Source organism: Cucurbita pepo, chromosome LG13 (genome assembly GCF_002806865.2).
Source record: "Cucurbita pepo subsp. pepo cultivar mu-cu-16 chromosome LG13, ASM280686v2, whole genome shotgun sequence".
Classification (NCBI taxonomy): domain Eukaryota; kingdom Viridiplantae; phylum Streptophyta; class Magnoliopsida; order Cucurbitales; family Cucurbitaceae; genus Cucurbita; species Cucurbita pepo.
In genome coordinates, this window is record NC_036650.1 from 3,568,443 (window position 1) to 3,594,615 (window position 26,173).

The 26,173-nt window shown below is 37.1% G+C and overlaps 2 protein-coding genes across 3 annotated transcripts; one reads left to right on the plus strand and one right to left on the minus strand.

The window, feature by feature from the left end:
- The first annotated feature begins 832 nt into the window (after positions 1-832).
- LOC111809348 (plant UBX domain-containing protein 2-like) lies at positions 833-3,888 on the plus strand. The gene is made up of 3 exons (XM_023695792.1): positions 833-2,035; positions 3,028-3,306; positions 3,439-3,888. The coding sequence occupies exons 1-3, from the start codon at positions 1,142-1,144 to the stop codon at positions 3,700-3,702; spliced, it is 1,437 nt and encodes a 478-aa protein (XP_023551560.1). The 5' UTR covers positions 833-1,141; the 3' UTR covers positions 3,703-3,888.
- A 207-nt stretch (positions 3,889-4,095) lies between these two features.
- LOC111809347 (mediator of RNA polymerase II transcription subunit 23) lies at positions 4,096-26,146 on the minus strand. Of its 2 annotated transcripts, XR_002817202.1 has the most exons (22): positions 25,929-26,146; positions 25,774-25,817; positions 23,957-24,056; positions 22,854-23,840; positions 22,097-22,331; positions 21,677-21,894; positions 21,082-21,289; positions 20,441-20,721; positions 18,916-18,999; positions 13,208-13,302; positions 12,792-12,954; positions 12,450-12,695; positions 11,963-12,133; positions 11,739-11,852; positions 11,233-11,358; positions 10,558-10,706; positions 7,221-7,461; positions 6,347-7,118; positions 6,077-6,258; positions 4,976-5,079; positions 4,397-4,890; positions 4,096-4,327 (listed from the first exon to the last, which is right to left on the minus strand). XR_002817202.1 is itself a non-coding variant. In XM_023695791.1 (21 exons), the coding sequence occupies exons 1-21, from the start codon at positions 26,037-26,039 to the stop codon at positions 4,689-4,691; spliced, it is 4,833 nt and encodes a 1,610-aa protein (XP_023551559.1). In that variant the 5' UTR covers positions 26,040-26,146; the 3' UTR covers positions 4,096-4,688. The 2 variants fall into 2 exon arrangements, 1 of the variants encoding a protein (XP_023551559.1); XM_023695791.1 differs by having other exon boundaries at positions 4,096-4,890.
- Between the last annotated feature and the right edge of the window lie 27 nt (positions 26,147-26,173).

Here is a 26,173-nt window from a genome sequence, read left to right on the forward strand (position 1 = left end):
TTGATCTCTTAGATACAAACGGTCGAGCCCAAATGAAAAAGATGGGGCTTAGTATAGCTACAACCCGGTTCCCACGGTTAACATGTTTTCCTACTATCAACCTCCTCAAATCAAAATTCAACTAGTAAATTCTCTTTCGCTTATTGGCCGACTAACTTTCATTGTTGCAACCTTTACATTTACTGCTGAAATCCCAAGTCTCCAACGGGACTCTCTTAGCCACATGCAACCTTAACTTTTGAGAGAATCTCGCTCTTTGTGTTGTAGCTCGACAATTTATTTTTATCCTTCTAGTTCCAAGATATATATATATAATTTGTTAAAATAAAAGGCGGGTTGGGGGGGGGGGGGGGNTAGCACCGGTCACATTTAGCTAATGTGAAAAAATCTCTCTTTTTCTTCCTTCTCTCCCATTCTCCGTTTAAACGAGAATTTCTGCTCTATTCCGGATTGGTCTCCTTAGAGTTGAATGAAAATCTCCCGTAGAGAACCTACAATACTATTAGGTTAAGTAACTATGATGATGCGAGTAAACTAACTAAATATTTTTATATTCACTCGTACTATTGTTTACTTTTCAAATAGTACATGAGTTTCCACGCGAGGTTGTAGATAGAATTTGACCTAAACCTAATGAATCTTCCATTTTTTCTTATAACACGACATTATTGAATTTTCAATTATTTTATTTAATAGATTCGTAATTTAAAAAAAAAAAAAATTGGAAAAGTTGTTAAAAACAAATTATTAAATACAAAAAACAATCCATATCAGATGAATTTGAACTTTTAACATCTAATTTATTAATATTGGAAGAATGAGTGACGAAGGGAACTCATATTTTCTTGGAAGACAATTAAGAAGGTGAAAAAGAGTTGGACGGCTTGTAAGACCAAGAACACCATCAACCGCCTATAACACCCTTCTTCTTTTCTTTTCTCTCAGCTTTTTGGAATTGGAAAGGAGAAACCAGTCTGTAATCTCAAATCTTCCGCCAATTCGCCCATATAATAAAAGTTCTGTCAATGGACGAGTCTGATCTTGGTGATCGAGAGCAAAATTTTAGCTGATTTGGTGTAAATTATATTCTTCCAAACGAAGTAATTGTTAGGGTTCTTTGTTTCTGATAGTATTGCTTATTATGGGGGACGTGAAGGACAAGTTCAAGGGTTTCATGAAAAGGTTCAATAATCCCTTGTCTTCTTCTTCTTCTGCCAGTTTCAAGGGCCAGGGAAGAGTTTTGGGGTCGTCTTCTTCGGGGTCAACTACTTCCTTGCCTACCCGCCCATCGCAAAATCCCATTTCAAAGCCGAAGCCGGTTAATCCATCTTCGGATTCCCCGCTAAATTCTAAGCCCCCGGTTGCAAATTCAATTGCCAGTGCCCAAAACAGGTCAGAGCAATCGAATAAATCCAACCCAGATCGTAATCCGGCCGACGGATTTGATCCGTTTGACTCGTTTATAACATCTGGGAAAAGATCTGGAAATGGGTATTCCTTAAATGTGTTTGAATGTCCGATTTGTGGCCAAAATTACGGGTCTGAAGAAGAGGTTTCGGTGCACGTAGACAGCTGTGTCATCGACAGTGCATCCAAAGGACCAGCAGATCTGTCCACGAACGATGCAGAATCTCTGAGTGAACTGGAGTCTTGCGTTGGCACTTTCTTATCAGGGAATCCGTCACAAAGTTCATTGGATATCGTTCTGAAGCTTTTGAGGAATATAGTTCGGGAACCAGACAATTCAAAGTTTAGGAAGATTCGTCTGAGTAATCCCAAAATTAAGGAGGCAATTGGTGAGGCTGTGGGAGGAGTGGACTTGTTGGAGTTTGTGGGTTTTAAATTGCGAGAGGAAGATGGTGAAATGTGGGCAACCATGGAGGTTCCAACAGCGGAAGAAATTAACATATTAGGTAAGGTAGTGGATTCAATTGACCGCCCAAAGCTTGATGAACAACAGCAGAAACCCAGCACTGCTACTATGGCTACAACTCAGGCTGATGAACTGGTGGAACCAAAGAAAGTAGACAGACAGGTAAGGTTAACAGAGAAATCTGAACTCCTGATGCAAGAAAATATGTGTTTGTTCCCTTGGTTTGTCTCTGTTTTGAATATATAGATTTCTAATGAACACAAATGAAATGTTACTGAAATTGTGGTTCTGATATGAATGTTGCTAAAGGACCATAAGTAGCTTTTCGTAGGATTTTTTTTTCTTTTTCTCCCCTTTACTAGGATGTAGCAAGAAAAAAATAGCTCTAAGAGATTGTAGTCTCTTATACCTCCTCAAGCATATGATTGCCCCATCCACTTAGCTACCATGAACTGATGTGCCAAGCAAGAGCCCTCAATGAATGATTAAGTGCTTTTTTATGGATAGATAAGAGAATTCTACTCGGTGATAGTTATGTTCAATTCTCTTAATGACTTGGCTTAAGTTTTGTTCTGCCTCCCATCACCCCCTTGTAGCTTTTCCAAGTCAGTGCATATTTAGCCCTGTTGTCAGACGTCGATGATCGATCTGTAAGAAACTGAAAGCCTCGAAACCATGTTGGAGGCAACCAGAAGAAACCAAAAGAAGTTTCTCTGGAATAGTCTAGGTGTTTAATTGGATAGACTACAAAATGGGAGACCTTGAGCGAAAGGAAGTTGCATAAAAGCCTTCCAATTTACTCAAAGATAGTTTGGACTATAATTAGTGAAAAGGAGAGGAACATTTACAAGTACACCATGTAAAAGCAATAACAAAAACAACTCAAAAAGTCTATCAGAAGAGAGGGATATTCTTTTATTAATTGTATGGTTGTTGCTCTCAGTTCAAAGTGACCAACAAATCTCTTCTGTTAATATTTAAATCTGGGTAGTTAGTAGCCATCTTGTGTTCACATTGATCTACACTTGTTTTTGTTGTTTTGTTTTTAGAAGGAAGAGGGTCGGGTAAGGAACTCTTTTACAGTATATTTTACTTACTTTTGTTGTTCATAACTTCCTTGGCTGATGTTTTGGATGGATGAATATTATTTCCAGATTCGGGTATTCTTTGCTGTCCCTGAAAATATTGCAGCCAACATCGAGCTACCGGACTCGTTTTACAATCTCTCTGTTGAAGAGGTTAAAAGAGAAGCTATAATGAGGAAACAAAAGATTGCTGAATCTCAGCTTTTGGTTCCCAAATCATACAAGGAAAAACAGGCAAAAGCTGCTAGGAGGAAGTATACACGAACAGTTATCAGAATTCAATTTCCGGATGGTGTGGTACTTCAAGGTGTTTTTTCTCCTCGGGAGCCAACAAGTGCTCTATATGAGGTTAGTTAGATACATGAACTTCAACACTGTTCTTCCATGGTAGCTAAGTGTTAGATACAAGGTTATAACTTGAACACTGTTCTTCCATGGCTCTTAGAATGTAAAATGAATGGTGTTGTGTTTCCATGGCAGTTTGTGAGCACAGCACTGAAGGAACCCAGTTTGGAATTTGAGTTGATACATCCTGTCGGTGTTAAACGGCGTACGATCGCTCATTTTCCCACGGGAGAGAGAGGTAAAACGCTAGATGATGAGGAGTTGGTCCCTTCAGCTTTGGTCAAGTTTAGACCAATGGAAACAGATTCAGTTGTCTTCACAGGTTTGCGTAATGAACTCCTTGAGATCATTGAACCACTCGTAAGCGGCTCAGCTGTGGCTCCTCCTCCACAACTTTAAACCTGCTTGGAACAGTGCCCCCATTAATTTGCTTTTCTTTTGAACTTTTTAACTCTGTATACCCTTTTAAGGGCAGTGGACGAAGCATTTCAGTCAATGATTAGTATGTTCGTTCCTACTAACGAGTCATTCGAACCAAAATGAATGTTTGAAGAATTAAAAACAAGATTAAGAAAGGTTTGAGAATCTTTTTTTACCATCAATGAAATGTTGTGGATATGGTTCATTATAATCAAGAAATAGAACATTGAGGGAAAACATGTATTCTTTGCAATTTCTCACCATAAAAATGAAAGGGTTACAAAATCTTCAAATAAAAGAATTGCATGCTTTCCTTGCTAGTAAATCCATGTATTGTAAACGATAAAAGCAAGCTACATAAAATCAATGGTGAATCAAAATCTGGGTGCATTGAGATTCCAAATTCCATGGAACCAAACCTCACTGTTAATGATACATCTGAGAGTGGTTTTAGTAATTGCCTTGAGCCTAAAAATGTTCTTCATTACTCCAACAACATATGCGAGAGTAGCTTCTGAGGGAGTTGAGTAAATCACAAGTACCTGGCCTTGCACAATCCATCAACCCAGTTTTGAATAGACTTGACAACTTCTGTTAGCTTCTTCTGCAGCAGGTAAAACTTTATGAAAAGGATGATTAGTTCATCAATCAAACCAAAAAGTGATGTACTTACAAGATCGTTGCGATTTGTAATCAAGGCTCTAATGCCATGAAAACTTCCATAAATGTATGTTATTTCCACTAATTCCAGTACTAATTCAATCTCAATCTATTTATACCCTAAACTCGGTCGGTAAAATAACCTCTTAATTTACAACTACTAACAAGCTTTGGCAGAAGGCCACTCGCACTAACCATATCAGATACAGACCAACTAATGAATACATTATAATCAACCAAACCAACACTTTAATTATTGAGAAAAAAGAAAAAAGAAACAAGAAAACTCCAGTTTAGGCTTCTGGTCAAGCTGGGTTTTGAACCAGCTTTGGATGCGTTGCAGCATAGATAGAAGAACTAGTGTCAGGCTTCAAGTGGGAAAGGAGGTGTTGCACATCTGGACGCAGATTTTCCAAAGCTCTTCCTATAATGCCCAAAACTTCTTGTCGAGGCTTGCTATTAGCTACAACAGGCCCTCCCTGCCCCTCATAATGGACAACATGGTGCCTGATGAAAAATGACCATATGTGTAAGAGTATCTTAGAGCATATAGAACAAAACATTTGAGTAAATTCTTTTCGTTGTCACTTACAGAAAGTCAATGAGGTCTGATATTTCTGCGGCTTCCACTGGTATTGATGTTTGTGTGTTCTTCCCAAATACATCCACCAATACGCTCAAGAGTGAGGAGAGAGTCTGAAGAACAATCGACCATGTATTTATACTAGTGGACAAAAGCAGCTAACAACCTTAAACAACATTCTAACTAGCTAAGAATTTAACAACTATCAAACCAAGTAGAACTAATTAACAGAAACAGCCTAGGCTAAAATGAAAGAGAACAGAAACAGAAGAGCTAACAGCCGATTTCCCCTCTTTTGCAATCAGTTTCGCTACCGAACCTGTTGCTCTAGCTAATTGTCCCTCCTTCCCAAGTGTGATTTCTATGTATGGTCGTGCCTAAGGGCATATTGGATTATGTACAGTACTTGAAAGATTATGGCAGCCTATAAATAGCTTATATTTGAGACTCAAGTCTCTTAAATTTCATCTAATAAAGACTTAACACTTTGAAGGCTTAAAATCATATAGAATCTATTCTTTTCAGCGTGTATAAAGAAAATTCAATAAAGTATCTCAGAAATAACTTTATGCTAGACTGAAACGTAAATTTCATTTTTGATAACTAATGTTCCTCAACATACCTTACAGAAAAGGCTATGAGCATTGGCAAGTTTGGGGAGCAGTGGACCCATAATACGGAAAACTATTCTCAGCATCGCTACTGATGTGACGGGTCTGAGATGTTTGATAATCACATGTGCCCCTTCTAACCATTCCTGTGGGAGGTTACTAAATAAAGAGTGAAGCAGTGCAACCGTGTTACCTAAAATATGGCATCAATTTGTGAGCAGAAAGGAAGGTTTATGTTGTCAAATGGAATAAGATTAATTAGTAANCGGATTATGTACAGTACTTGAAAGATTATGGCAGCCTATAAATAGCTTATATTTGAGACTTAAGTCTCTTAAATTTCATCTAATAAAGACTTAACACTTTGAAGGCTTAAAATCATATAGAATCTATTCTTTTCAGCGTGTATAAAGAAAATTCAATAAAGTATCTCAGAAATAACTTTATGCTAGACTGAAACGTAAATTTCATTTTTGATAACTAATGTTCCTCAACATACCTTACAGAAAAGGCTATGAGCATTGGCAAGTTTGGGGAGCAGTGGACCCATAATACGGAAAACTATTCTCAGCATCGCTACTGATGTGACGGGTCTGAGATGTTTGATAATCACATGTGCCCCTTCTAACCATTCCTGTGGGAGGTTACTAAATAAAGAGTGAAGCAGTGCAACCGTGTTACCTAAAATATGGCATCAATTTGTGAGCAGAAAGGAAGGTTTATGTTGTCAAATGGAATAAGATTAATTAGTAAATAACATATAGCATACCAATAGCCGTTGAGGTATTGTCTTGTGCTGCCCATGTTGGATCCATCAACGAGTAACCAACAGCAGAGTTTAGCTCGCCTAAGGATCTTGTTGCATCAGACAGCCACCAAGTTTCTTTTATAATGCGTGATGCCTCTAGATACAACTGTACATGAAATTCTTGAGGAAGCTGCGCTAGTAGAAGACCACATGCCTGGATCATAAGGCTAGAAAGTTGTTGGCATGTATACCCACTTCGTGAAACAAAATTAGGAGTATTTATTCCAGATGCTGAGGTATTTGATCTTCCAGCATTTAAGGAGTCTGTGCTTCCTCCAGAAGGAGACGTCGGTAACGCTGATCCCTGTCCCATACTGCTCGGAGCTCCATGAAAATTGTTGCTCGATTGAATCAGAGTAGGTTGTATGTTGACAACAATTTGAACCAGCGAGGACACAATCTGACCAGCTGAGACAGGGAGAGAAAGTAATTCTATGACTGCTGTTTCAAGAACAAGCTGAGTATATGTGCCAGGGTCCTGAATTTGATAAAATGCTTTTTGGCTCTCGGAAGCACTTGTTGCCCCCGGTGGCGTTGTCCCAGGGGCTTTGTTATGCGATGGACGCATTGAATTACTTGAAGTATCACTTGCCGTTCCAGGTTTTGATGTCTGTAAGGAAGGTATAACATTATTGACTATCCCCAACAAGAGGGTAGCAAAGTAATCCATTGGCGGGCACATGACAGGACCAGGGGAACTAATGTAATGTGGGAAAGACTCAGAAAATGGAATCTGAAACAAATTTGGTGTCTGTAAGTAACAGGAATAACATATAAACAAACATATATTCATATATGTACATCACCAGTGAAAAAGGAACAGACAGAATGTTACCTTGCTGATATCAAGTACATACAAAATTCGAACAATGAGCTTGTTAGGTAGATGACCATAGAAGTATGCGAGTATATCACGAACAAATGTAAATCTAAGAGGGTGGTAGGCCAAAAAAGGAGAGTACATGGCCAATACTCTGTCAGCTTGATCTACAGCATCATTTTCAATGAGCCTATAAACTATCAATGGAATTACTGGAAGTAATCGAGCTGCAATATCGTCAAAAAATACAGGATACCTGTGACATCAAGACAGCTTTTCTAATTAAAATCCTTATAGTGCTCCCAGAAGAATAGGTGGAGAATTCTTCTGATAGATATAAAACAATGTAAGCGAACATATGAAGCGTTGAAGCTAAATTCAAAAGGACTTTATGAACGTAGTGAGCCGCACGCTAAGCAAAATTGCAACAAAAAGTGGACCATTAACCCTATGTCAACGAAGTGAATAAATCAAGAAAACCATCATCATGAAGAAGAAAGAACAAAATACAAGGAAAGAGCACGAACAAAACAGGACACTCTACAAGACAATTAAAAAAACAGAATTGAGAGCTGAAAGAAAAGTATTGGAAAAATGTCACATTCCATCCTACCAAGAACTATCTCATCTGAGGAATGCTCCTATTTCTAGCCAACTAAACCACAAAATTGCCAAGCATCCGACCTGCCTGCCATAGAACCCGACCCCTCCCACATGGATTCCATAACAANGAACTATCTCATCTGAGGAATGCTCCTATTTCTAGCCAACTAAACCACAAAATTGCCAAGCATCCGACCTGCCTGCCATAGAACCCGACCCCTCCCACATGGATTCCATAACAACCTCTTCTAACGCCTCCTGGATGCTTGACCTCTGCTCAAAGGCTAAATTAAAACTCTGGCCAAAAAACACCATCAAATACTAGTGTGATATAATTAAATTTACTATAACTCACAATGTTTGAATGCTTTTTTAACGTCATTTCCCCCAAAATTAATATTGACTTACCCTTTTGGGTATTGAACAAATTTTCAAGCCCACAAGTGAAGGAAATGTTAAAGTAGTGATGTAATTAAGTCCATTGTAACCCATGAGCTTAAGATTTTGAGTTCCACGGTAATTTAATAATAACTAATAACCACAAAAAACTATTCAAATCCTCAGCATCACACCTGTGAAGGATATACTAGTCCGATCCTAGAACCTAAGAAGAGTGTTTCTACATAAATTTGGCAGTTGACCCTTTGCCTTCCTAAGAAGACTAACAACACAAAAGAACAATATTTTCTTACGGATTTTGAGTTCCAACAAGGATGAGCATGATTGGTGTGATCAATGAACTAGAGGAAAAAAATACACGAAGAAACAAGGATTTAAAAGAAAAAAAAAGGACTTCTAACAAGTACTCAAGATACCATAACTGATGATCTGGATCACGGGAGACTTCCCATTTGGAATAAAGGGGAGTTCCCTTGGAATCCCATTTGGAATAAGGCAGCTCCCATATGAAAGAAGCATCTTAACTTCTAAGACAATAACTTCAAAAGGATCTTAAGAAAACAAAGAGACATTGCAGCACATCTAACCATGCCCTCGAAGCCAAATCATCAAATTCCTCCTATGCAACCTCCACTAACGATATCAAAACCAACTGATAAAGCAACTGAACCAATGAACTTGTCCATATTAGCTAAAGATAAGAACTGCTGCAAACAACAGAAGGACAACTTTCTTGTGACACAATCCAAGCGGACCAACTATAGCTCAGCACTAATCCCAAGGACTCCAACACCCAAGATCACTAATATTGTTTGAAAGATACCAATATTGTTTGAAATCTTGAGGTTATTTCCACAAAATGGTGAAGTTATTTGCAAAATAACCCTCTAGATATGCATCTTCTTCATGAGTAACATTCTCAATAGCATTTTGATTAATTGGATCCTCCAACGCCAAAATACTCGTTGGTCTTTTCTAGACCCTTCTTTATTGCCTTTCACTTTTTTCTTTTCCATTGTTTACCCTTGCACTTACGTATTCTTCAATTGTTCTCAATGAAAGCTAGTTTTTTTTTTCTATAACAAGAAAATTCTCATTGATATGATAAAAAGAAAATGTTCAATGAGACAAACTCCCAGGGGAGTGAAAAAAAGATAGAAATAGAAAACAGAGCAAATGAAAACGGCCGTGAAATAAAAAAAGATCAATCAAACCAAATCCCAACTTCAGAGAAATCTCGAACAGCCACCATGGTAGCTGAAAGCAAGAAAATTAAATTTTTATCAAGTTGCATTCTTTTGACAAGTAAATATTCATTAATTCTCCTTTGTCGAAAAATCGAAGGCCAATATCTTGAGTAGACAAAGGAGACATTTCAAATTTGCAAACCATTCAATTCTGAAATAAGACTCTTCTCCTTTCTTTTCCTTGTAGCTTCCTGATCAGAAAACCATTCTTTAATAAGAAATTTCAGATTCCTAAGTTTGTAAGGAATAACATAACCAGCCCATCCTTGAGAAGTATCTTGAGACAAAGAATCCTCAATAGTTTTACAACAATCTGCCATATTCAACCAGGAATTCTAAAACCGAAAGGGCGAGGGACCACATACAAGACTTCCAGCTTCACTGAACTACAACCATCAATCATGAATTTTGAATTCAGCCAACGAATGGAATGAAGTAGAAGTTTTTGTTGGATTTCCTTTATATCTTTTGTAATATTGCTGTGTATTATGTAGACTTTAATTATTTATATTTGTAATATTTTTTCATTATTGGTTGATGATATAATATTTTTTTCTACCTAGAATTCTACTGTTATATCCTTCACCGAGAAAAATGAAGCAAGCTAAAGAATTCCTACAACCAACACTATGAAAGGTAAAGGAAAACAAAAAGGAGAAAAGAGAAAAAGTAACCAGCCTTCAAATGCTCAATCCATTCATCAACAGGAAAAGGCAATCGTACTCTTTTAGTGCGAAAAAACAAAAAATTAAAAAAAAAAACTAACTAATTTGTTTATGATATCATTACAGTGTATGTTATGGATCAGATATTGATTACGATCTCTAAAANAAAAATGAAGCAAGCTAAAGAATTCCTACAACCAACACTATGAAAGGTAAAGGAAAACAAAAAGGAGAAAAGAGAAAAAGTAACCAGCCTTCAAATGCTCAATCCATTCATCAACAGGAAAAGGCTATCGTACTCTTTTAGTGCGAAAAAACAAAAAAGAAAAGAAACTAACTAATTTGTTTATGATATCATCACAGTGTATGTTATGGATCAGATATTGATTACGATCTCTAAAAATAAAAAGTCAACTATGCAAGTCCTAGTTTGGTCACCTGTCCTTCCATGAAAGATGATTCCCAAGAGCCTTTTGTAAATCATTTCTTTTGAACACTGCAGAGTGAAGCCAATGCTCAGGTGAAACTCGGTTGATACAATATAGTTTGACTCGTTGTTGAAGCTCTTGCCTATCAAGTAAACTAATCTGCAATGCCTCACATGTAGGAAGACTATTAGCTAATCAAATTGCAGTTCTTTGGGCCATGCATGAAGGTATGTTATTTAATGAAGAACCTCGAAGAACTTGTTTCTTCCAATCGTGATATACAATGATCAATTTTTTTGAATAAGTCATTTTGCACAAAATGTACTAGGAAAAACGAGCAATCAGAAATTTGAGCTCGAGATTTACAGTGAAGTCACCAATGTACAACAAATATAGACCAATAATTATAAAAGTGATGTCGTCAATTTGGTTCTAATCCCTACCTGGGCAATGAATTTTAAATATCATTGCAGGTTAAGTTTAGGGTGAAACATATCCATATAGCACATCTGTAGTTTGTAGATAATAGAGCTTGATTTGTTTGAAAGAATAACCGGCTTAAATTTAAATATAGAGCTTTGAATGTGTCAGACAAATATACAGAACGATATCCCCCAAATATAGTAGCACATCATTATCTGTAGTCAAAAGTAGAAGGAAAAAAAGAGGAGTTTGAAGGACATACCACTATGCGTAGAGCATTGGGATCGTCATCACGGTCAATGAAAGCTAGGAGAAGAATATCAAGAGGAAGTAATTCTTGAGTCCATACGAAAAATGAAAGATTGGCACAAACTTTAAGCAAAATATCCTGAAAGGGAAATGAGGAGGCCTTTGTAAGACATAAATAGCTTTTTTTCTTCCTCCCAGTTTCCGTCATCGGTTAAATAAAACTGAATGTATATTTCAGATTAATAAAATTTCTACTTAATTAGCCAACCACTGACAATCCTCGCAAGCTGCCAAACCTAAAGTATTATTGTGCAAAGACCATGGGTTGGCCGCCTAATGACTGAAAGCTACCAATTGTGAACCTCATAGCTTTTAAGGTCATTGGTGTATGTTCCAGAGGCTATCTATTAATGAGATTAGTGTCTCAGAAGTTCCTACCCCTAAATATTGAAGAGTTAGGAGGTAGTCCTTCATCCAATTTATAGAAAGTGCATATATGCTACGCCAGTATCTATATACCTGTGTGGAATGTCCATGCTGAGGCTCAATCTGAATGTGATGAAGCAGCACATCTACCATTGTGTAAATGTTAGCTGTTACTTCTTCCGGTGAGAACTCTCTCAATACCCGTGCCTAAATTGATAGATATAAAAAGTCATAACATGGATGCAATGTCGAAAAATTAAAATCTAAATAGACAACGGTACTGATGTATATAAAGAGAATGGGAAGGAAATTCATACCAAGGTTGTGCAGTTAATATTTTCAGGGTGCCCTTGCATGAGTATCCATGCACCAGCACATAGATATTGTTTATGCTGCGGGAAACTATGACTGATGTAGGTTATCACATATGTCGGATCAGCTGATGGGGACAGAAGTTGGTTGCATTGGTTGATCACAGTAGTTTCTGCCTGTAAATGATGGTTAAAAGATATCAACTCACTATTATTTATTGTTCGTCTTAGGAGAGGGTTACATAAACTAGCATATTACTACACAACCCAACCATTTAATAAACCTTCGAAGCATTCTAGATACGTCAATTTTTGCTGCATCTATATCCTCTGATTGTAGAAGACATTTAAATGATTGACCTATTAAACGTCAACTACATAACGGGTAATTTTAAGAGTTTCAAAAGACTTGTCATTCCTTCAAAATCACCCATATACAGGGATTTGATGTCAATTTTAGGGTGGGGGGGGGGGGGGGGGNAAGATAAAAAACCTGTTGCCATGCTTGAATAGCTACACCTCTTTTATCTATTCTTCCAATCAACGCTTCACGAAGAACAGGTGGGAAGTATCGCAGAGTTTTTTCTGACCAAGTATGTTGGCTGGTGGCCATTGTCTGCTCTAGCATTGTTTGAAGATAAAGCAAGTGATCAGCATCAGCTATTCCTCGTGTCTTAATGAGGATAGCAAGAGTGACCACAGCTAATCGATTTAGTGTCTCTGTAAATTCAGTTGGACCCTTCCAAAACAGAAAGAGTTCGATTTCAGCGAAACAATGGAATGAAACACATAACATAACTTATAATTCTTCTTTGAGATCATTTTGCTCACCCACCTTCCCTTCCCTTTTCACAAAGAAAAAATCTCTTAATGAAAAAATAAGATTCATGCACAAGTTTTCAGCCAATCTAAATACTCGATGGTCTCCACGCTTCCCTTTAAGTGCAGAAATTATTTTTGTAACATCATACATCAAAGCCTTGCTTTTGCCTTCGTACCTAAAAGAGAAAAGGAATATGAGTTCAGAAAAAATGTAACATTATCACGTTGCATAAAAGATATCAAAAATCTTGTATATATATCCTCACATTTAAAGCTCTACCAATGTAATTCCGAGTAAAATGTGATATACGGACATATCACCCTTTCTCGTTGTATATATCACGTTGCAAATAAGATATAAAAAAACTTGTATATTATTATTTAGAACCCTAACCTTTTTTTTTTTGGTGTGGGGGTGAGAAACTATACCTGTAGAGAGGAAGCAACCGATAGTTCAGAATTTCAAGCACTAGAAGCGTAACTCCTGGTTTGCTCAATAGGGATGGGTTTTTTTGTGCTAAATGCTGCAGTAAAGAGTGATTTAATTGTGAGTAAAAACATACTGAAAGTAAGATCTGAACTTTGTGGGAGTAGAAGAAAGAAAGCTAATTTAAGTATAAACGGGTGAGATTTTAAATTCTGAGCAAGAGGTGTAACACAAAATGTCAAAAATAAGGAAGTACTAGAAATCAGACAGCTCATAAATTGGGAACTTCATTCATTTGATAGACATTTGTAAAGATTTAAATGCAAACCTGAATAAGAATATTTCTTTCTTTTTTAACAAACCTTTCTACTGATTTCTACTTAACCATAAAGAGTGTGCTATAGAGCCTTGAATCTTATTAGGCACAGTGTGGGTTTTTCCCCTTTTAAACAGAAAAGAAAGGGAAGTATAATAGTAACAAGTAAAAGAAGGGAAGTAAAATAGTAACAAGTAAAAGGAACTCCTATTGATAAGAGTTTATATTTATAAGGTTTATATATTGATGACTTCAAGTACACAAGAATCCATCTTAGAAACTATATGGGAGAATATATAAGAATCCAGCTTAGAAACTACATAGAAAAATATAGTTGTATTACACTTACTCAAACTACTTCACTATTAAGTTTCCTTAACTCATAAGTTAATCTTGGTGACTAATCCAGTCCATCTAAAATTCATTCTCAAAATATTTTCCTCATTATTAATAGTTTCAGCACTAGAACAGTTGTAGAAGCTACAAAAGACCAACTAAGGTTTTGCATAACCTCAATTTTCCAACATCAACACATTTTATCAACGTGTCTGATGGATGCACCCTCTATCTTCTCAAAGCCTGGGATTGTCTTCGGATGTGTTTTATCCTTGTATGATAGATCAGGTTCTTTACCAACTGTATGACACGTGTCTTGTCTCAACCCTTGCTTGGTCATAAAGGCAGCATCCTGCTATCTGCATGTGGGGGTCACAACTTACCATCTTCATAGCATGGTTGTGACACTCTCTCCCACTTAAATTAGTCATCATCCTCGATGACTTTCTTGGGGGCACAATCGCATCGTGGATTATGACATTCTCTCCCACTTAATCTCGGCATTGTACTGATGACTATGAATATGAAAACTATTCTTGGCCTCAACACAAATATTCTCTGAGTTGCACAAATTAGTACACCCCTTAGGGTGGGGCTATCCAGCTCAACTACAACATTTCTTCGTCGTGGTCACATCCCTTACTGAAGCAAAGTTCATAAGCTTTTAACATAGTCCTTTCACTTTTTGGCACTACCCTTTAGTCAACTATTTACTTAGCCACCTTCATGTGGTAGATGTTGCACTAGTACTTCTCTAATTGTGCTGAAGCTTCAATTTTCATGTTGCTCATGTCCCCATGATGCTCTATTCTCTAGTGGATGCTGGTCTTGAAAACTCAAGTGAAACACCCACCTTAGGCACGAGGCGATGACTCAAGAAATACACGTATGCTCACTTCTTGGAGCACTTCCATGGCTGTCGCGACTCTCTAATGCTCACATTTCTTGGAACATTTCCATGGGCATTGATTGCTTCTCTCATGCTCACTCCACTTGAAGCACTTCTACGAGCTTCACTTGCCACTTTTGTTCTCACTCCTCTCAAAGCACTTCCACGGGCATCGCTTGCCACTCTTGTGTTCACTCCTCTCAAAGCACTTCCTCACAAGTTATGGGCTCAGAGTAATGTTCCCTCCCTTCATTGCAGCAACGAATAATGCAATGCCCCCACAAGTAGATGGAGATGTCGTAGAGGGTTCCATTCATAAGCATTCATCTTTGAAGGGTCCATGTAGGAACACGAGCAATAGCAACACCAAGAGCACTTATACAAACACCAAGATCTACATCTGTCGTTGGCCCACAACTCGACCAAGTATATTGAAGCCCTTCATTGGGAGCTTCAACCACACAATGAGCACCATCATCCGTCGATGGAGAAACTGTGAAGCTCTGCATGCATCAGTTGAAGTGCACCATTCTTCGTTCCTCCCATGCCACTGGAGATTACATTGGTGGTTGTGGTTCAAGAAATAGATTCGAGACCATCAATGTCTTGACAAGAGCCAAGCTATTGATGATCACCGTGCCAGGTTCTCTTCACACCTTAGTGACAAAACCGCTCAATTACACGCCAATGCAAGGAGTGAATGCCCTATGTACTCTTCCTGGTTCAGTATTTCTCTTCCACCTTCCAAGCTCCCAATCCAAAGTGGCTCATCAGTCTATGCCCTTCTGACTAATTCATCCATGGCTGCCAAAGCAAGCTTCAGTCGCATAGATTACTGAACTGAACGATCAAGTCCCATCCCCAGTGTTGGCCTCGCAGGTGGCTGAACGACAACCATATTAGCCGACAACACACTTCCAAAATTTGGTCCAATAGGCATTGACGTCGCCATGGTTAAACTACCAAATCCATTACTACCAAATCAATTACTCCCAAGTCTTAGTTCCAAACTCGAGCTTGGCAATGAAGGTTAAATGGAGTTCGCTAGTGACAAAATTGGCCTGCCAAAGAAACATCCCAGCAAATGTACAAATTCGGTCCAACTCGTCCTTCAACCGAGCATTATCAATCCTCAGCTACTACTCCTCCAACAAGATTTCTCTGATAATTGTTGCCCACCACAACTCAAACAAGTTGGATTCTTCATAGCATCTCAAATCGACATATTCTCAACTGCCTCAACTGCAACAGCATCATCCACCCATATGGGCTTGCATTGTGCTTAATCGGGCACTTGGCTAATGCAAGTCTCACTTGACTCGGCTTCTTTGCTTGTAACCATTGGCATTATTCCTCTTATGCAAATGGCTCTTCGGAACACACCCTACTTGGACCCAAATTTGGAACCCCAAGCTCTTACACAAATGAGCATGGTTATTCCTTCATTGATGGGTAAGAGTTATCCCAACTCAAGAAGTCTCGCTTCAACCCCTAAAGCCATTTTGATTCTGATTCACAACGACCCTGCCCAATCTAGCACTCATGATGTACTTGTGAAGTCTTCAATCAACCTTCGAGTTCATTTCTTTGACATTTTTGTTCGACAATTATTCGTACATATTCGACAATGCCTTCAACAGATCGGATGTTGTCTTATCCTTAACAATGTTGAACACCATGTTTCTAGACAATGTCAATTGAATCAACCCTAGAACCTACCGATCCTTGAGCTTCCACTACTTCATGGTCATGGGATCCGATTTCATCCCGAACAAAGGTTCGTGAAATTTTTTCTAATACGGGTAATCTTCAATCTGCATCTTCCAAAAACTGATATTGGATCCATCAATCCTCTCAATCCTAATCTTTGAACTTTCCATCTTCATAGATTGTTGTGAGTCTCTCCTAGCTTTGATGCCAGTTATTAGGATCGCACAACTCATACACTCGATCTAGATGAAGAAAGTGAAAAACAAAAGAGAAAAGACGCAAGGATAAATATACGCGGTAACATAGGATGCTCCACAACGGCTAGGAGTTTATCTATTAATGACTTCAAGTAGTTACAGATAATCTATTTTAGTAACTAAATAGGAGAATATATAAGAATCCATCCTAGAAGCTAGATAAGAAAATAGAGATTTGTTACACTAACTCAAATTAATGGACTATTAAGTTTCCTTTAACTCTTGAGTAAATTTAACTCATAAGTTCCTTTAACTCTCGAGTAAATTTAACTCATAAGTAAACATCAGGCCCCACAACCTACCACCTATTGCTACTAGGAAAGGTACTAAAACTTGTACTAAATATCTCATCATTGCAAATTACATTTCATATAAAAAAAATTCAAATAGTCATAAAGCATTCACATTTAGGATAGACACTTTACTTGTTGAAAGGAATATACAAGAAATCCTAGATGACCCAATTGAAAATTGGCGGTCATGAAGGAAGACCCATGGGATGCCAATGGGTTCATACAGTAAAGTGTAGTACTGACAGTACTGTTGAAAGACACAAGACCAGACTAGTAGCTCAAGACTTTACTCAAACCTATGGAATTGATTATCATGAAACTTTCTCTCCCGTTGCAAAAAATAACTCCATCAAGGTTCTTGTCTCTTTCAGCTAATTTAGACTGGTCTCCATCAACTAGATGCTAAGTATGTTTTTCTCCACAGTGATTTAGAAGAAGAGGTGTTCAGGAGCACCATGGAGATTTGAAATGGTACTTAGAAATAGCTAATTTGCAGATTAACGAAATCGTTCTATGGTCTCAAACAATCTCCACAAACTTGGTTCAAACACTTCCGAAAAAGTAATCACTAGTATCGATGCCTCCAAAGTTTGAAGAAGTGAAGGACAAAGACAGATACCAAAGACTTGTAGGTAGACTAATCTATTTATCTCACAGACGTTCAGATATAGCATTTGCAGTATGGTGAGTCAATTTATGCACTCACCTGGACACACTCATTTCGAAGCTATGTAAATCCTGAGATATTTGAAAGGAATTGTAGGTAAGGGTATATTATTTAAAAAACAAGACCACTATCAAGTTGAAGTGTACACTGATGTAGATTGGGGGGAGTACCATTGATAGAAGATCCACTTATAGCTATTATTTTTTTGTTGGAGGAAATTTAGTTACATGGTGTAGTAAAAAAAAAATGTAGTAGCTAAGTGCAGTGGTGAAGAAGAATTTAGAGTCTTAGCCCATGAAATTGGTGAAGTTATATGGAATAATAGGATCCTTGAAGAGCTAAAATTGTCTCAAAAAGCACCTATAAGAATTTATTGTAATAACAAGGTTGTCACCGCAAAAACTCATAATCTAGTCCAGCATGATAGGACAAAACATACTGGAGATGACAAGCATTTCATAAAGGAGAAAATTGATGTAAATGTAATATGCATATCTTAGTTTTTGACAATAAAACAAACGGTTGATATGCAATATTTCTTCTCAATTTCAAGTCCACTATATGGATCACATAAGCCAAAACTAATTTTCAACAACAAATCTACCAATCAGAATTTCACAAAATCCATTCGACTCCGTGATGATCACCTTTTCTATTATTGTTCATTTTCAAGCCAAATGTGATGGAATGTTCTCTCTTTATTCGAATCATTCAGACCTGCTGGGTTTTGCACTTTCAGTTTGACCCAACCTAAAACAATCCTTGAGAGCTTTCTCTTCCGTCTGGTAAGTTTCATAATTGATGGGTTTTTTTCTAATGTTAAAAACACAATTAATAGGGGTGTCTTAGCAAAAGTACATAATAGACTCGGTTTTAATAAGGGTTTGTTTAGTGAGGTCTATGAAAAGTTCTTATTCATGGTTTCTCTAAATAGCTGTCTTTGCTGCAATTTTTCTTTCTCACGCCCTTTGGNAAAAGTACATAATAGACTCGGTTTTAATAAGGGTTTGTTTAGTGAGGTCTATGAAAAGTTCTTATTCATGGTTTCTCTAAATAGCTGTCTTTGCTGCAATTTTTCTTTCTCACGCCCTTTGGGATACAAGAGAATTTGTATCTCAGGAACTCTTAAAATCTATCAATGAGAAGAGTTGTTTCATATTTTAAAAAATGCAGAATTAACTGATTCTCAAAGTGAAAGATAAAGAATAACGTAACAAGGTTTTCATAGATCGAGAAAATTACGTTAAAATGTGAACGAAACAATGAGTGTGGTGCGAGGAGAAGCAATCTAGTATAGGTTTCAGCCAATGCAATACTGGGAACAGCCTACACAGAAAAATAATAGGAATATACGTTAGAGATAAGTTTGAATATTCATCAAGATAATGAACCCCTAATTACATTACTTCACCCCATTAGATACAAGGATGCATAAAAACTCAAGCAGCAGCGCTTAATATGTACAGCATCATGAGCTTCTTACAATAAATTGTATGTACCCCAATGAGAATACTATATCATGGGATCGAAATAAATCACTCAAATATTTAACCTAAAAGTAAGAGAATTATGTAGGCCATACAGACCATGAACCCATTTTCTACTACTACTTTTTGGGCTTGTTTGGGGTATTGACCGGGAACGTTTTTCTTCCGGGCAGCTGTAAGTAGATCCTTGGGTTGGCTTGGTAAGCCCACCCATTGCTTGGGGCATGGTTTTAAGCAGTATAACCCAAACCTACGGGGTTGAATGGTAAACACTGTTCAACTGTTCAGCGCCACTGGTTACCTTTCTTCTTTCTATAATTATTTGTATATATATTTTAAATTTGAAGTTACTTAAATACTTCTCAATTTTCTTTTTCTTTTTCTTCCTCTTTCCTTTCTCTTCCTTTTCGTCTTTGGGCCGAATCTAAATCCAACAATATATATATTTATATATATACACACACACACATAGAAAAGTATTATTTGAGTCTATATTTTGACTCTAATTCCATTTTAGACTCTTTACTTTCAAATGTTGAATTTAGTCCATGAACTTACAATAAATCTTAAAATTAGTTCTAATTTTTAAAGCTAGATGGGGGTGTTGCATTGCCCTATGATTTCATCATTTTTAAAGTAAGACAGGGATGGTTGAAACATCAACGATTCAAAAACGTCAGTCTCATGAGGGCTGGTTATTAGATTGTATTGTTCAGCCTCCAGTAGGTAGAAATATTTTATCAATTGTTTGGCAGCCTTCAGGAGGTGGAAGACTTTTACCAATTGTTCGGCCGCCTTCAGGAGGATGAAGATTTTATGAATCTTCTGGGATTGAATCTTTTAAGATTGAATCTTCTGGGATAAAAGGATCTTATACCTCAAGTCTGCTCATGCTGACTCCAGAATCATAATCCAAATCCTCCAATCCTTTCAAATTTGAATTATGAATAATCCCTTACAATGCCTGAATCTCAACATCCCAAAGGATAAAATTTGATTTTAAAAGGGAATCTTTCTTTATAATATTTGAATTTGAATTATTCAAATCCTCCTTAAAAATTGAGATCTCCTTATCTCTCTCCAAAGGACATATGTCAAATACATGCTCGAATATGCTTCAGGTATGTGTCAAACATGCCATTCTGCCTAATGCCATGCAAGTAAGATTTTATTGCATAATGGTTACAGTTGTACCTAGAAAGTTGTGATCATAGGTATCTTTCAGTCCAATAGACCACGTAAACTATAGTATAAATTTTGATTAAGAAAAGGATACATACCTGTCCAGAAAATAAAGATTCTTCCATTTGATAGGTCAGCTTCGAGCACAAGTTCATTGAAAAACCTGATAACAAAGACATCGGCAATGGGCTCACTTCTCGCATTATCATTATCCTCTCATTGGTCTGTAAATTTTGTGCTGATGATAGTTCTGGAACCCCAGCAGAAGATAACCAATTCATCACAGTTTCACATGCTGGTTGCGCCATGGTGTATGAGACAACCCAAAACATCCCAATTGATCTGTCATCCATGTTCATATAATCCATCATACGATCACCTGGAGATAATACCAAAAACGTGTCAGAAAATACAAATATTTTGTTACATAAACAAGCCTTCTTAATAAGAATATAATATACAAAAATCAAGGAGAAAATACCCCAATATGGCAAAGCAAGATCTCTAAAAAGTTGGAAGTGTTGGTGCAAACTAATGTTTTTCTTATGATATGTAATGTATACAGCATCAGTACCTCTCTAACTAGATGGAAAATATATAAGAGCTGCTCCAATTTTTCTTCTTAAAAGAGTAATTTAGTGCTATGATGTGTGACTAAAAAAAATAGAACAGAACGAAAAAAAAAAAACACAATACGTAGCATGACTCAACAACTTTACTTGCATTATGCACCATGTACCTTTACTTGCTTGCCTCCACCATTCATCAATTTGTTTTCCTTTCTGTAGCTGCTCATTATTCAAATATTCTCTTGTTGCTGTGTTCAATGACCAAATACGCAAGTTCTGACAACTACTAATAAAATCAAGCAAGATGCTTTGAGGATTATTTGGATCAGCACTTTTATCTTCTCTATGAAATGATAATATTTTTCTTGTCGTCTCCACCTGGAAACATATTTGAAACATTAGTGCATCAACGAAAAAAATCCTCCAGAATGTATTACATATTGATTAATCAAATTTCCATACATAATTAATATTTTCATGCAACACATTTAAAATGATAACTTTTCCAATTTTGAGGAAGTAAGCTTTGACTCCACAACATGGTTAATGCAGATTAACAATATGCTTGTGGATTAACAAACAATAAGATAATTTCATAAAGCCAAAATTTTCAGCTGCTGGTTATATTAAGTAAAGCTTCTCAAACTAATTAGGGAACAATTACGTGCACACTTCAGTTAGTGCATGTTAGATAGAAGCAATTAGGAGAAAATGCAAGAGTACATGAGTATATCAAGGGCAATGAATCCGTCATTCAAAATCAACCTTCCTTGCATCTGAATTCAAAGCACTCATCACAAGCTCAACACGAATGATTTGTGCAAACAGCCAAGTGACATGATTTGTCCTTAAGACATGGTGACCTCCCTCTGTTACACGAGAAAACAGCTTAGCCACAAAGTCCGCAAAATCAATACATCCGCTTTTCATAAGAAAATAGAATATATCTGAGAAGACGAGCCACTCTTGCCAGCAATGTATCTCTGCAAATAATAGTTACAGGAGGTTGGTTATCAACATGTTAATAAAAACTCAATAGTTACAATGGAAATGCATGAACAGGGAAGACACTTTCGACTTTATTAAGAATCATGGATCTTTTATGCATATGTTTTCCAGTTCCTTCTGCAATATCATGACTATGTGGCAGAATAAAAAGACGAATCACAAAGAAATTGCAGTTGCCTGAATTTGTCAGCTTCAATAGCTCAAATATTCTATCAATTGTTGCCTCACATATCATCTCAGATGTAAAAACAGCACCAGGACTAAGTCCTTGTGCAGGAGACCTATAGCCAGGAGCCACAAGAAGCACGCGCTTCCACCATTCAGGTGATGGGGTTGTGCGAAGAGCGTGCCTTATACAACGCATAGCTCTTTCCCAGTCTCGAGTTCCTCTCTGAATAGCCGATGCAATATCCTGAACCAAATAAACAAGACCAGTTTAACAGCATTTACAGAATGGCAATCAAATGAACAAATTAGAAAGGGCATTGTACCAGTAACTGTATGAAAATTGCAACAAGTATTTAGAGACGAAGGCATACAGTATATTCAAGAGGAGAAAACTTAGTATAGAATAATCACAATTCATGAATGTTTTACCACAGAGTTTAGGTGATTGTTAAAAAGAGACTTCATAATGCCCCTCATTGGTTCCACTTTTCCATAATGAAGCTAAATAGTAGCAGACTTTACTGCATATAGATAATTACAATATCTTCGCAACTTATAACATACACCTAAATTGTTTCTAAATTTAACCTCACCTACAGGGGTAGAAATTGACAATTGGACGGGAGAGATATGATTGCATGTTTTCCTCTCATTTTCTTCTATTTCTAAGTCTCTCAAATAGCTAGATAAGATACATTTTTTGTTTTTCTCTTTTTTACTGACGTTGAATAGAAACCCTCTTTAAGCTCTAGATTAAGTTCTTCACCTCTCCATGCAGAGGTTCACCAAGTACACTTGGATATGTGATTGGTGAATGGCGCGAGCTTGCTACTGCTTCCCCAGATATGTTCTGCATTGTTTGAGAAAAGATCCGCTGAGTCCCAAATGTAGGGCAGTGAAGGTGTTGATCCAACATCTGCATGTGCATTGCCATCATATCTCGCCTCCTATGGATCTCCAAGATGAGTGTAAATAAGGCTTCATCGTCAGGAATGTTATCTATAAATTGCAAGCCACTGCGTAGTAATTCATAGAAAGGCACACGACATTTATTCTCCTCAACCAAAAGCCAGACCACATCCAAACAGCTATGTAGCCATTCAATGAGAGCCTTGTCAGGCCTCCAGGATTTCATATTCTCTGATTCCTCAATCCCTTGTTGCCGTTGGTCCCAATTAACCATCCAATTAAGCATGTGGGAAAAAATATCAGCACGCGTCACTGGTTTCAAATCAAATTTAAGACCACTTAAGATAATCTTGCAACAAAGCTGACGTAGACTGCTTATTGCATTATTTCTCAAAAATGAATTGACCCTAACTGCAGATGGTAATCCAGTCCCAGAAAGATCAGAGGATTTGATTGGTGATAATGCTGTGCAAGAAGTTGGATCGATGCTTGATTGAGCAGGTGAACTGATTCCATGAACCGATGGTAACGGCGAGGCAGGATTGGAAGACTGAAAAGTAGAACTGTTAGGGACTGGGTTTGAGGATGGAAGCACCCCAGACTGCGATAAATTTGTAGTTGAGACAGTAGTAGGCGCAGCTTGACTTCCCTGGCCCAGGGAAACTTCTGCAGATGAGATTGAAGAAAGAAGGGACGGCAAAAAAGTGTCCCAATTAATGTAACCTATACTGCATAAACTCCGTAAAGCAAAGAGAAGAAATTCTGCCCTTGGTACATGACCACTGCACTGTACAACTAGGGAGATAAGAACTGATTCAGTCACAGCATGCAACTGATCATAGTCCTGAAAGATTGCCCCATTTGTTAAACACTGTTAAAATATTGTTGGGTGAAATAGAAGAAAATAAAATTGTAAAACGCATCATAATATGAAATTCTGAATTAGGTCTCGAAACTCACTGCAAATTGATTCTGAATTTGCTCAAAATCTAAAAGGAACTGCTCGTTCCGAGGAGGAAGCTCTCTGTTAATAGCTAGTACACGCTTTTGGGCCTTGTTCCTGAGGACGTGTAATGGAAATTAAGATTAGAAAAGTTCCACATAAAGAATTGATCCAGAAAAGTCATTAAAACAACATTTATTTTCGTTTCTTCTAATTTATTTAGCTTCTTTTTTTTTTCTATGTATATACTTCAATTATTGACTATCAGGAAAAAAATCATTTCACTATCCTAAAAATTAGGTTATTAAAAAGAAAGTATGAACGTATCAGTCAAATGTCCAGAGTCTCGCAATTACTTTGTACTTTAAAAACCTACATATTGGACTTAATAGCACCCAGTTATGTGGCTTCAATCAGTCATTTGATTTAGGATAAATTAAAAAAATTATCCATGAAGTATAGGAGCTGTCACCATCATATCCTCAAAGATTCAGTTTGTGCAATCACACGACTTATTGGAACACTTTGTACCAATATAATGATCCTCTCATAAAAGCATATGGCACTCAATCTCAATAAACAATTTAATAGAACAATAATGGCAAGACAAATATTGAGAAATGAACTTTCAAGGACTTCGGTGAACGTTATAAAAAACCAGATTGGAAAATGAAAATAAGATCACCTAGCACAACTCATCTAAAGAAACTCGATGAGAGAAGGCACAACATCAATTGAGAGTAAAACACAATAAAATGAATAAAACAAGTTGAAGAAAGCGAGGATGAGAAACCTGCAACCCAGCATGCACGTAAGATCATACTTCAATGCCAATAACGCATTTTTTTTTCTTTTAAGAAGTAGAGCATTTTTCCATTGAGCAAAAAACAGAAAGGTAAAGCCATAATTAAGTTTCCAGTCCATGGATTAGGGATTAAATCATGCAAAATGAATAGAGTAGGGATTAAATCATGCAAAATGAATAGAGTATGCAAAGCATTTTTCATCATCAAAAAACGCATTGAACCATATTTTTGTACAGACTTGGCCATTGAAAAACAGAACTAGACATTGTTGCATTGTACCATAGTTTACTTCAAAAGCATTTGTACAACCTGTAGTAAAGATTTTATTCAAGCAAGGTTGGACAAGAATCTCCAAGTCTTATTGAATTAAATTGAAACAAAAAAAGGAAATTGGCTAATGATGTAATAACTAGATGTAGCTAGCTCATTTAATAGTCCCTGTTTGAGCAGGTTAGTCTTGAAAACGGCCTAAAATAGTTAGTATATTCGGAAGCAGTGTGAACTCCTAAAATGGGTAAGCCATGTTATGGTAAAAAAAACAAAAACAAATTGTGACTCACAAGTACTTAGCCTGCTTGCATGCACCTTGAATTTTTTTTTTTTTTTTTTTTCCGATAAGAGACAATTTCATTGATGATTGAAATTTATAAAAGGGATGTATAATCCATCATGTTTACAAAAGACTTTTCCAATTTGCAATGAGGAAGGTATAACTATAGAAAGTAAAAATATGAGACAATTTACACCGAGAGGGAATTAGACCATAGACCATATCAAAAGAGGAATATGGCATCAGTTGGGATTTTATTAAGACAAATGATTACCTGCTCAAACAGAAAATTTTGATTTGCCGAGTTCTAAAATTAACCAGGTGCAGGTTGAAGGAACTAGGGCCAGAGTGATATAATAAGAGAGATTGCAAACTAACCAAGAGAAGACGCCAACAAGAACATATACACGCTATTTGAACAAACATAAACTAATATAAAAACAAAGACAGGAACAAGGAAACAAAGAAAAACACTCACGGAGGTTCTCGAGCTGAATCTTCGGGCTTTAGACGATTACTCCTCTGCCCAAAAACACAGAATTCAAACAAATAAACATAGTGGATATGCTGTTACGTTGTTAAACGAAGATAGAAACTTAAAATCAGAGGGGAGAAGGGCAATTGAGCTATTACTCCCAAGTAGAGGTCGAAGAGATTGGCAATGGCAGCTCGAGCTGGGTGAAACTGGTAAGCGCGGGAAGTGGAGACCGCCGTTACTGATGACGATCGCTGTGGTTGATCCATCTTCTCATTTCCAGTTCCAAAAGCTCAAACCCTTGGAGTTTCAGGAAAAAGCATAGGAACTAAAACCAGAATCAGCGGACTGTCGAACTCGGATTGCAGTGTTTCTGAGCGTAGCGGTCTTGTCACTCCTTTCC

Coding starts and splice junctions, on each gene's coding strand:
- LOC111809348 (XM_023695792.1), top strand. CDS start 1,142: ATGGGGGACGTGAAGGACAAGTTCAAGGGTTTCATGAAAAGGTTCAAT. Junction 2,036..3,027: donor CAAAGAAAGTAGACAGACAG/GTAAGGTTAACA, acceptor TATTATTTCCAG/ATTCGGGTATTCTTTGCTGT. Junction 3,307..3,438: donor CAACAAGTGCTCTATATGAG/GTTAGTTAGATA, acceptor TTTCCATGGCAG/TTTGTGAGCACAGCACTGAA.
- LOC111809347 (XM_023695791.1), bottom strand. CDS start 26,039: ATGGATCAACCACAGCGATCGTCATCAGTAACGGCGGTCTCCACTTCC. Junction 21,895..22,096: donor ATTGAAGCTGACAAATTCAG/GCAACTGCAATT, acceptor TATTATTTGCAG/AGATACATTGCTGGCAAGAG. Junction 10,707..11,232: donor CCAATGCTCTACGCATAGTG/GTATGTCCTTCA, acceptor GAGGCATTGCAG/ATTAGTTTACTTGATAGGCA.